At 43.2% G+C, this 12,650-nt stretch overlaps 1 protein-coding gene across 1 annotated transcript in view; it reads left to right on the forward strand.

Moving 5' to 3' along the window:
* TLL2 (tolloid like 2) overlaps positions 1-12,650 on the forward strand; it is a 119,430-nt gene that overhangs the window by 42,982 nt on the left and 63,798 nt on the right. Inside the window, exon 3 of the mRNA XM_006925920.2 lies at positions 10,606-10,683. Coding sequence (XP_006925982.1) covers positions 10,606-10,683 — 78 coding nt within the window. The remainder of the gene's footprint in view (positions 1-10,605; positions 10,684-12,650) is intronic.

Genomic DNA, 12,650 nt, shown 5'->3' on the forward strand with positions numbered 1-12,650 from the left:
GGGGTCTGGGAAAGGCTCCACTTAGGGGGATAAGGAAAGCTGGTACAGCTATGCTCCTGGCCAGAGCTTAGGCCAAAGTATGGTCTTCAAGATAAAAGGAGCTGAGGCCCTCTAAGATGACTTGAAGATCGCTTGAATCAAAAAAGCTGTGCTACCAAACTGAGTGAGTTGTTTCCTGCAAGAATCCTTCCCATCTCTACTTGTTGAAACCCTTCTTATCCTTCAGTGGCCACCTCCAGGAAACCCTCCTGGACTTCTAGGATGGGAATGAGATTTCCTTCACCTTTATTTACCTCATAAAATGTTATCAATTTATATTATTCCTCCAGGAAGCCCTCCTGGACTTCTAGGTTGGGAATGAGATTTCCTTCACCGGATTGCTCTCACTGTTCTCTGTGCCTCATGGCTCTTGTGGATGGGGCAGTATCTGGTTCACACTTGTGTCTCCCACATGGCTAGCATATTGTGGAACTGGCTTGATTCAAGGCAGGTGGTGAGTCCTGGCCAGAAATGGGTATGGCTCTGAGGGAATCCAGTAGTTCTGAACTCAGATGGAAGTGAAGGGGCTCTCTTTTTTTCCTGAAGGGAACCACTTTCTGTTCCTAAGGAAGAGCCTGCTCAGTCTTCAAGAACATCTGGTCTAATCCCTGGTTTAGGGGCCGAGAACGCTGTCAGTGCACATCTAGGTGGGGTTGGGCTTCCAAGGGAAGGTGGAGAGTGGTTTGCTAGGGCAGCTTCCCTGGGGGCTCATGGTTCCCTTTCATCATCCGCCCTTTCCTGCCTCTTCTCTTCCTTGGAGGCCCCAACACCAAGCAAAATGGATATCCAACTGGAAGCTCTTTGAAGAGAGAGCTCAAATTTGCATGTTAAGATGCTTCCCATGAGTTTATGCCTGGGGCAGGAGCAAATTGAGGCCTTATCCACCAGTGCAGAACACAGGTGGGAGCCAGTCAACTGGCTGAAGAAGGGAGGGCTGGACCTCAGAAGAGCCCACCCAGCGCTGTCTGATAGGCCCTCTTGTGTTCCATCCTGCCAAGATGTGGACTCATTATTTTTTCTTTCCATGGTTAGAGTAGAAAATCAGAAAAAAAAAATTGGACCACAACTTTCCATCTGTGTAAACACAACTATGTTTCTTTCTTCATTAGAAAAGAAGGTTTCCGTGGCAACCATCTGTGTGTTGTGTACGTGTGTGCACACATATACTACACAGTGCAGAGCACATGTTTTTAGACAAAGTATATTCTGTAATCTAATTCTTTGAAAATCCTTTTATTTCCTGACTTTAAAAAATAAGATATTGAATAAAACTTGGAAATTGCAAAAAGTATATAAGAAAATAAAATTAATCTAAAAATCACCAACTAGAGATAATCACAATGGACATTGTGGGTATTTCCATTTAGTATTTCTTTCTTTCTTTCTTTTTTTTTGGTACATGCTTAAAAAAAAAATAGAGTCATACTGGGTGCTACTTCCTAACCTGTTTTTGACTTACAAAATGAACATTTTCCCCATTTAGCAAATTTCTTCTAAAACAGTTTAAAAAGGTTACACAGTGTTCCATTATGTCATAATTCATTTTACCACTCCCCTGTTGGGTGTGGTTGTTACAGTCTTTATTATAAAAAATGTTGAGATGAACATCCATTGTCTTCATTGCCAGTCAATCTTCAGTACCAAAATCTAGAAATCATATTGGATCGAAGTCATATTATTTGTCTGTTTTAAAAGATTTTGCTACATCTTGCTAAATTACCTCATAAAATGTTATCAATTTATATTATTCCTCTACCAGCAGTGTGTAAGAATTTCCTTTTTGTTATACAGTCACCAATATTAAATCATTTCAGTAACAAAAACTGGCAATAGTCTTTTAACTCATTTCCCTTTCCCTTCTGTAGCATTTGAAATTTGGCAGAGATATAAAAATTACTTGGCACCGAATTACTTAGGATTACACATTGATTACTATCGTAGTTGCCTAGTTCATTCCTGAATCAATCTGTCAAAGGGGCTTTGTCGTTTTTTTTTCCTCTAATGAATAATTAAAACCACAGCTGAGCCAGAGTATCTTTCAAGTAGTTTTCTGACAGAGGTGTGCAGATGTTTCATCCATTGGTCTTGCCTGGGATGCTTGCTCAGACCACACCTGCACAGGTGTGGGGTAGAGGGACAAGGTTTTGAACATGTATTCTGGAGTCAGGAGGGCCCACCTTGGAATGCAAATTCAATCACTTACCAACTGGATGACGTTGGACAATTTACTCGTGAGTAAGTTTTCTCTTCTGTAAAAGAAGAATAATCTTAATTATTTAGGGATCGCTGTGCATTTACACATGGCCAAAGAGCATGGCAATTTAAGACTGATAAGACAAAGGCTTTGCACAAGCTGGTACAGCTCGCTCAGCTCTAGCTCCAGACACATCAGACTCTTATTTTCCTTCTTCAGGACATTTTTACTTGCTGGCTTCTTTTTATTTTTACTTTAATTTTTTTGCTAGAATACTCTCCCCAGATCGATGTCCCCCTATCATCTTTTGGTTCTCAACTCAGATATCATCTCCTCAGACAGCCCTTCCCTGGGCTTGCTTCCCCCAGTGCTCCTTCAAAAGCTTTGTTTTAATTTCTCCAAAGTGCTTACTTCCTCCATGCAAATCTTATCATTTACTCTTGATTCCCCTTCACTAGAACCATGAAGGCATCTTGAAGCTAAGTCCTGCCTGTCCCTACCTTTAGAAACCCAGCACAGTGCTGCCCAAAGCAGGCACACAACCAACATTTACGGAATGAATGGACTAGTCATAAAGTGAGTTTTAGGATCTGATGCTGGAGATTTCTTTTTTCTTTTTTTGGAGAGTAGAGCAGAGCAGTTTCAAGCTCGATTTACCTCTGATGGGTCAGAGCTATAAATACACTTATCAAAAAGTTAATGTTAACCTAAAAATAAAAAGTCAGAATGAGAGGCCACAAGTATTTATTTGTGACCAAAGAATTGCAATTTGGGAAGAACAGATTCAGACAGAAGCCCAAAGAGTGTTCTCCCAGGACAGGAGAGAGGCTCAGGGTTTCCGTGGGAAAAAGGAAGGAAGATTAAAGAAGAGTTCATTTCACTGGTGCTGGACAAAGTGAGATTAGATTTGTACTTCATGGACTGGCTTGAGATTTGGCCATCAGGCAAAAGGCTAGGTTTGTACTTCATTGATTGGTTAGAGATTCGGTCATTGCCAAAGTCCAGTTTCATCAGTCTTTACAAACAGGATGTTCTCTTTCTTACCGACTTCTTAGAATGCTGGTAGTTTGGCGTAGTTTGGAAGACAGAGAAAAACAAGACGTACAGGACAGTTCCTCTGAAACAGCTACGCTGGTTCTATTTTAATATGGCTCCACTCATGTCTTGTTTCACATCAGTAACTGAGAGCGAAGGTTGTCCTGACAGGGTTACTTTAGCATGTGATGTGTAGTAAAGGCTTTGACATCAGACTGATCTAGAGAGAATCTCAACCTCTCCACTCAGCGGCTGTGGGTCCATAGTGATATCTTAGCTGGTCTAAGCCTCTGTTACCCTGCGTTGTAAATGAGAACATACTCACCTCGGAGGGGTGGCCTGAGGATCAAATAGATAACCTATGTGTAGTACCTGCAAATAATCAGCTCTTAAAATGGTCGTTATTCTTGTGCTTAAGAAAACCAAAACCTAAGTAATGTTAGGCTCTAAGAATGAGAGATGGAAGGCAAAATTAATAAAAAGTCTTGTTTATTATTATTATTAATTATTATTATTATTATTATTATTAAACTTTTGTTTAAATGAGCAATATTCATCCATGGACCAAGGATCTGCCCCCTTGGGCTTTGGAATGCCTATCCCCTTCTGCCTGGATGTCTTTGGATGTATATAGTTAATATTTCATTAATTATGGTGGAGGGGCGTTGTGTGTACATCAGTGTCTCATATGATGCATATAATTAAGCTACTTTTTTGTTTGAGAGCGGAAGAAAATCAGGCTTTCCCAAAGAAAAGCAGCTTGCTCCCAAAGTTGCTAACAGATTGCTTCTTAATTGAATTTGGGAGGTGAATTATATGGTGAATTAGAAAAAAGAACAACTCTGAATTTAGTGAATTGTTCCATAAAGGAAACTGTGGGATTGAATTGCAAATGCTGGATAGAAACATTTGAGCCTGGCCCTGTGCATCACGTGCCGCTGACCTCTGCTGTGCTTCAGTGAGAGCTGAACGAGCCTGGAGCTCTCTTTTCAAGGCCTGAAGGGCATTCTTTCCCAGAGACCAGCTGTAAGCCTGGGTTTCTTATGCAAAGGAGACGTTTGAATAAACCCCTGTGACTAATGAAATCTACCAGCTCTTTGCATATCCTCTCACCGAAGAGGTAATTAACCAAAAATCAAATATAAGGATATATATATATACACGTATATTTTTTCAAATATTTTTGTCTTGAAATCACACTCAAGGAAAAATATATCATCACCATGCCCTCCATTGCCCCTAATCTTTTGTCTGCATCAGACATTCCTTCTGTAGTGCCAATTACTGCAGTTATAGCCGTAGTCACACCTGTCTTACTCATTTGCTACCTTTTAGTGAAACAGAGCAACTTTCCATCAATTCAGATGTGAGAAATAACTTCTTAGTGGTTGATGTCTGTTTCCAGCTCCACATCTTCCATTCTTGGGAGGAGAAGGAGGTTGGTTGTAAGAAAATATCATCAGATGGGGCTTCCTCTTATGGTTCTCTGCATATGAGTCTCAACCTTGGCTGCATTTTAGAATCACCTGGGGAGCTTTAAAAAATCCCAACTCCCAGGCCATGACCCAGACTAGTTAAACAAGAACCTCTGGGGTGGGACTCAGGCATCAGAATTTTTCTAAAAAGCTTCCCAGGTGATCTCAAAGTACAGCCAAGATTGACCATTGTTTCAAGAATATCTGCTTTCCTCCCACCATGAAAGCTGATAGACCAATTTTTCCATCAGTTAGGCTGAGTTAGAAATGATTGAGTTCTCTTCAAGCACTATCTACCTAACTCATCCATCCATCTGTCTATCCTTCTATCCATCTTCCATCCAATCCATCCATCCATCTATTCATACAAAACATTTTATCAAGTGCCTGCTCTGTGTTCATTTTTGGAGAAGACAAGGTTCCTTCCTTCAAAATGCTAAAAACTAGAAACCGGACTGGGGGATCAGCTGATTAAACAGGAACTTACAATACCTTGAGATGCAGGATGTGAGTAAAGCCAGGGGGCTGTGGGAGCAAAGAGGAGGGGAGCTTTTAACCTAAGGGGAGCAAAGGGGAAGCTTCCCAGGGTAAGTGGTATCCAAGCTGAGACTTGGAAGGACCAGTAGGATTTGGCCAGGTGAAAATGTGGGTGTGTCCAAGGCAGGTGCATCAATAAGAGGGAAGTGGAAATCCAAGGTGCTATAAGTAACTCAGGTTGGCTGAGCACAGAGTAGGAGGGGTGGAAGGAGTAGGAAGCCCTGAGCCACCAGATGGAGGAGGCTGGCAGGGCCATATCACAGGGACCTCATTAGTCATGATAGGAGTTGGAACTCATCCCAAGGGCAATGGGGAGTTTTGCAAGGTTTTCATCAGGGGTGTGGCCACACATTAACTCCAGGTAGATCCCAGGCTCAGCTGTGCTGTTAGCATGAATTCTGAGCTTCTGAGAAAGCACTCCTAAGAAAAAGGACAGGAAGTGATGTCAGAAACATGGCGGAGTGAGAGACATCTCTGGATCTCTCCTCTTGAAACAACAATAAGCTGAACATCTAAAACTCAACAAAAAACACCCAAACTGCACACCAGCACATCTGGGTGTGGGATCTGCGCATAAGAGCTACTACAGGTCAGAACCCTGGGTGTCGGGAGGTGGATGGGGAGAAACAAAGAAGCTGCTTCTTGCAGCTACTGGAGCTCCCTGTAGGGGATGTGGGGAGGGGAGAAGGTGCGGTGACTTCCCTGAATAACCCTGCCTGGGAGTACTGTGAGCTCCATGCAGCCAGTGGCAGGCCTCAGTCATCAGGGCAGAAGGCAGAGAAGCAAGATGGCAAAAAAACAACAGTTGATTTTTACCAGCCGCGGTTGCAAAACCAAGGCTGAGCCGCAGCCCCCCCATCTCTCAACCCAGAGGGCCCCTCCCCTCATACCCTCTGAGACAGAACGCCGCGGAGCCCCTGAGGAAACTGAGCAAACGCTACCGAAACTGTTGCTAACACTGATAGGAACTGAGACTGAGGGTAGCGAGCATGATTAAACATCTATAAGGAAAAAAAGACATTCTTAAGACTTTATTTAAAGCAGAGATCCAAGAGGCTTAGATGCCACCTACTGGAAACCAAAAGTAGAACTCCTTCTTTGCAACAAGCTAGGGACCATTATATAATAAATCTGCTTTCTGGAAAAAAGAAAATCAGAATACACTTCTATTAATGGCCAGGTGGAGAAATGGTCCATTAAACACCGTGAACAACTAAGGTGACAAGGCATCTCAAAAAGAAATAGAAAAATCTACAGAAAATAAGCTTACGGACATAGAAATATGTGACTTAAATGACAGAGAATTCAGGTTAGTACTTCTGGAAAAAAATCAATGAGATCTGACACAAATAATATCAACAATTTCAGGAACTGAAAAAACAACTAGGTGAGCAGAATGAATTCTTTAGCAAGGAGATTGAAACCCTCAAAAAGAACCGAATAGACCTCTGGAGATAAAGAACACACTGCAAGAGTTGAAAAATGAAATAACAAGCTTGGGAAATAGAGTCGACTAAATGGAGGGAAAGATCAGTGATATCGAAGACAGAAATCTAGAAATAAAGCAGAAGGAAGAAGAGAAAAAACGAAGAATGAAAAATAATGAATGAGAAATACAAGACCTAGCTGATACTATCAGGAGAAGAAACTTAAGAATAATAGGAATTCTCTAAGGGGAGGAAAAGGAGCAAGTATTAGAAAGCATTTTCAGACAAATAGTTGACAAGAATTTCCCAAATCTAAGGAATGAGCTGGAGCTTGGAATTCAAGAAGTCAATAAAAAAGACAGAGCCTTCAGTCTCTTGTTGGTAAAGATGACAGGAGGGATCTGTGTTATTAACTGTCCATGGCCCCAACCTCATCACTGACTTCAGATGTCCTCCACAGACCTGGAAAACATCCTGAGTCCTTTGGGAATAACCGGCCTCTCCCAGACACCCCACTTGTTCTACTTGTTCTTTCTGGGTCTGAGGCTGAGAGGAAGGAAATCAGATTTGGGAGTCAGACAGGACCCACCTCCAGTTGTCACCACTGCTGACCATCTCTGTACTCTCAAGACAGGCAAGTCACTTTATCCCTTGGAGCCTTGTTTCATCTATAAAATGGGGGTGTTTATGGCCCTTTTGTCATTGGGTCTTTATAAGGCTAGAATTTCAAAACTCAAAGCCAAAAAAGCATTTAGCATTGTTCTTAACACAAGGTCAGTATTGTAATTGGTACTTAGTGAACACTGATGGTTTCCTGCTTCACCTACTGGGAGGTACCCAGTATCCCCCAACTTTTGTTATGCATCAGCTATTATAACCCCAAACACCAGGAGGCAAAGGGAATCAGAAGTCCTCAGTCCTCCCCTCCTCTGCTGCTTCAGGGCTAAATACAAGTCTCCCTTGGCCTTTGCTCCTCAGCCACAGCCTTCAGCTAACCTGGGACCAGTCCGCCTCTAGGAATCCGTACAGGTCCGTTGCTTTTGCTCCCCCACCCCTTGTGCAGGAGCCAAGCAGGTCTAAACTTACCAACCCTTTATGCTGGGAGTGCTACATGGAATGTCCTTTCACATTCCAGCTCCTCTGTCCCCCTCCTGTCCACTACTGTTAACTCTAGTCATATTCAAAGCTGGTGCAATTATGAAGCTCTTTCGTGTCCTCTGGCTCCCATCTAGATCTCTCAGAATAAAAGCCTAAATCCTGAAAATGGCCTGCAAGGCCCCACATGAGCTGATTCTCCAGATCCTCCACTGCCCGCTGACTTCATCGTCTACTACTCTCCCCCTCGCTCATTCCATTCCAGTCATATCCGCCTCCCTCCTGCCAAATACACTCCCATTCCAGGGCCTTTGCACCTGCTGTTCCCTCAGTTTGGAATGCTCTTCCCCAGATAGCTGCAAAGTGTCCCCCTGACTTTCTTTAGGCTTCTGCTTTTCTACCTCACATGAAGCCGCAAACCCTTATGCCTGGCATCCACTGATCTCTTCATTTATTTTCTCTGTAGTGCTTCTTAACAACTGACTTGGATACTTAATTGCCTATTTGTTTATCGTCTTCTCCCCTATTGTTCATCAGAAAGTAGTTTCCATGATGTCAGGGTAGAGTTTGTTCAGTGTCATATCCTGAGCAGCAGAAACAGCATCTGGCATGTAGCAGGTGCTGGATAAATATTTGTTGAATGAACAAATTCCTGAACAAACCCATGACCTCATTTGTTCCTCACAAGAGCCCATTTGACAGATGAAAAATCTAATGCCCAAGATCTTATCCACAGTTACACAGAGGAGAAAAGACTAAGCTAGTTCCAGAGTCTCAGCCTCAGGCTCTCCTTCACTCCATACATGGCACATTCCTCTGCTGGCCAGCAATTTTCATACCATCAGGATTTCCCCTGACCTTTAGCTTGAGAGGAAATGATATCGCAACTGGAAGAATACCCAGAGGGCTGGGAGCTGGCAGCGAAGGCCCCGGCAGCTGCAGGGAGTGTGTGAGTGGATTCCGAGCTGGCTAGAAAGACATCAGAACAAGCAGGATGAAGGCATACAAAAATGTCAGCATGCGTCTGGTCCACCGCCAATGTCAGAGTCAAAGAGGGGAAGAAGAGGTAGTCGGCATGTCAGGAGTTGGGATGCGGGACCACAGGGCCGGATCCGCTGGTTGTCTGGGGCCAGGGCATGGGGTTCTGTGTTTGGGACCCTTCCTAGCTATGGGGCACAGGAACAATCATCGGGCTCTGACCAGGAGACTGTCCTGAACCCTCAGCTTTTTTTGTGGACTGGGGAACCCTGGGTTGATTATTTTGTTCTCAGTTTTCTCCTCTGTAAAATGGGGTGACACTCCATCTGCCACAGAGTGTTCTAATCAGGGTCAAAGCAGATATGGGGAAACAGTTTTGTAAGCTGCAAATTTCTAAACAAAAGCAAGAAATAATTTTGCATTAGGGAATCGATTGTCCTGTAGTTGCTTCAATGTGGATTCATATGTATAATAGTCTCTCATGGACACAGACTTTGTCCTCAAATCTGTTTCCTGGTGTCACTATCCACCCAGTTGCTCATACCTCACATGTAGGAGTCATTGGTGGCCCCTCTTGGTTCCTCCTACCTTACCCATCAGCCTCTCTTGTTGCTCTGCCTCCAGCTATATTCCTAATATGACAGGTCTCCAACATCTCCATTGCACTGTTCAGCCTACCCCACTACTGTCTATTGCCTGGACCATCACAAGGCTTTCTCTTTTTCTTGCCAGAGGGATCTTGGTAAAACAAATAAAAACATGTCCCTCTGTCCCTCTTTTGCTTTAAACCCTGTGGTTCTGGCCTCCCTCTCTGCCCTCATCCCCCGTGGTCACCGTGGTCAGCCCCGCCACAGGACAAGCCCATTCCTGATCCACGTTCTTTTCCCATCCTGCCTCCTGCTGGGGATTCACTGGCCCAGATCTCCATGTGGTCGACTCCTTAGGATCTTTCAAGTGTCAGCCTGCGTATCACCTCTCTGGAAGGGCCTTCTCCGATCACCTACTAAGCAGCTGCTCCAATCACGCTGTACCACATACTGAATTTGATATGGTTTTCTTCCTGGAGTAAAGCACATAACCTGAACCTGTAATGATCTTATTTCTTTATTTTCTTACCTGCTGTTTGTTGTGCAGCCACCCATTTAGAATGTACGCACCTATCTGTCTTGTTCACTGCTAGATCCCCAGTGCTGGAAATGTACCTGGGGTCTAATAATAGTTGATGATCGACCATATTCTTGGTGGGGACAGATGTAAAGCTGGCTTATAAATCATGGCAAATGAATATATGCATCACTGGCCTTGACTGAGGCTGTGTCTGCAGAGTCTTATTTACAAAGTAAATAGAGCAATTTCTAAAAGGAGAGTCACCTCAAAGAAGAAACCAGAACGCCAGTACAGCAGTAAGCGACGACATCATGCGTTTAGAAGCAGCATGGATGACACCTCTCTGCATTCCACAGCAGGGGGACTCCAGAACGGCAGCAGAGAAAGTGTCCTGTTTGCATTTGGGCTTTCTTATGGAGGTGTGGGTGAGGAAGCTGACTTTGTATATTTGACTCCAAGTGTCCTTGAACTGACTAAGGAGAGTAATACTTGTATAATTTGTGAATTATCTGCATGTTTATAAAAAAGCAGGTTCTTTTTTGCCCCAGTGTCTAGAACAGGGCCCTGTGTATGGTAGGTGCCCAATGAACAAATCTCTACTGACCCACTGGGGATTCTGATCATCCCCCCGGTGACCAGATTGGCTCCCTCATCTGTCGGTGCTGGTGCAAAGAAGGCAGATGGGTCCTCACGTTTCTTTTCTTCTTCCTTTCTTCAGGTGGGCTTGGAGAGCAGTCATTGGAGAGCTGGCTGAATGCTACAGCCGTGAATGCCAGCAGTGAGGAAGCTAAAAAGGGTAATGTGAGGCCCCACCAGGCCTTCGGGTGCTTTTTTTTAAACTGTGGTAAATTTCACATAATGTAAAATTTACCATTTTATTGTGTGCAATTTAGCGGCATTACGTACATTCACAGTGTTGTGCAGCCATCATCTAACTAGTTCCAGAACATTTTCATCACCTCCAGAGGAGACCCCCCGCCTCCGCCCCACCCATTAAGCAGTCATTCCTTACTTACTCCTCTCCCACACCCTGGCTTTGGGACCTGCTATTATACCTTTAATCTTAGTGGACTGAGAAGCACTGAAGTCTGTGGGCATAAGGGAGTGTGTCCTTTCATTGACTGGGGTGGGCTGGCTGCCAAAGAAAGGGATAGAAGGGTGGCATTTGGTTGCTCAGGGACTGTATGCTTTTCAGTTAAACTCTACAGTATGTACTTGACTTTTCTCTCTAGCACTTGGCTTGTGAGTTGAAATCCCCAAGGGCTAAGAGGAGGGCAGATGAAGCTTGGGGAACTAGGGGCCTGACAGAACAAGTAGGCAGGAGAGGCGAGGAAGGAAAATAAAGCTGGGGTGGGGCCTGGGAAGGAGGGCATAGGCTAGAGATTCCTTGGGCTGTTGGGAGAGGGGGCAGGTAGCTGTCATTGGGCACGGCCACCTGTTAGCACCTGCCTGCCTGGAAGTACCACCACCTCCTATCTGCACAGCAACACTCAGCCATGCTCATGCTCTCCCAGTTCCAAGAGATTCTAGCCTGGATATTATGGGGAGGCGTCTCACTGGAAGCATCTCGCTTTTGGAGATGCTTTTCCTCTTCAGAAGCTGTGCTGGAGGAGAGAGGCTACTAAGCTTCTGTCCCACCTGCATTCTGCAGGAATCGGGCCCCACTGCCGGCAATGGCGTTTCTTCTACATAAAAATAACGCAGAGCAAAAGGAATAATTTGTAGATACCAGAATCTTGTGTTTCAGGCATGACTGTGTAGAGATGAAATAGAAATCATTATTTGCTTTATTTTATGTGTTTGCTTTAATGTTGTTTTATATTTTGCACATACACATGCATATGCATAATTTCACACAATGCGTATATATATAATTCACATGAATGCATAAATGCAATGATGCAATCACATATTTTTTATGTTGTAATTTGGTTACTTCCTTCACTTCTTTTTTCTACATATCACCCCTCCCTCCTTTCCCAGGTAATGCATACTAATGATTTCGTATGCATGCCTCCACATTTTTCTCTATGCACATATATTCACATATACATTTATGTAGAGATATACAATATACATATATAAACACATATTAACATATATATAACTATAAAAAATGGGATTTTTAAAAATGGGATTGTATTTGATACATGTTTTTTTACATATCATGCTTTTCTTATTCACCAATACTTTATGAGAAACCCCTCTAGGACATTTGTTATAACGTTATTCTTTTGAATAGTTGCAAAATATTCCTGGTATGAATGGACCATAATTTATTCAATCCTTCCTTTATCAATTAATATTCACTTTAAGTTTTTGCCATCATGAACAATGGCTGCAATAAAATTCCTGAACATAGGAGACCCTTACGTACTTACTGTTTTTAATAAATATAGCTAGAATACATTTCAAAAGGTGTAACTATTCACATTTCCATAGCAACTTACAAATGCAACCCTCTCATATCCTTTCTAGCACGAAGTATTATTAGTATTTTTAATATGGTAAACAGTAGCTTATTATTACTTGATTTGTGTTTCTCTGACTGCTGGTAACTTTGAACATCTTTTTCTACCTTTGCCAGTGGTTTGGTTGTGCGCTTCTGTGACTCACCTCTTCCTCTCTTTTCCTAATTTTTTTTTACTGGGTTTCTGAACCTTCTCTTATCCCTTTGACCTCTTTTAGAAAGAGGTAGGTTCTTTAGCTCCCACTCCCCACCACCAGCATTTGACAAATGTGCATTTGTTTCTCAGTCATACA

Source organism: Pteropus alecto, unplaced genomic scaffold (genome assembly GCF_000325575.1).
Source record: "Pteropus alecto unplaced genomic scaffold, ASM32557v1 scaffold88, whole genome shotgun sequence".
Classification (NCBI taxonomy): Eukaryota; Metazoa; Chordata; class Mammalia; order Chiroptera; family Pteropodidae; genus Pteropus; species Pteropus alecto.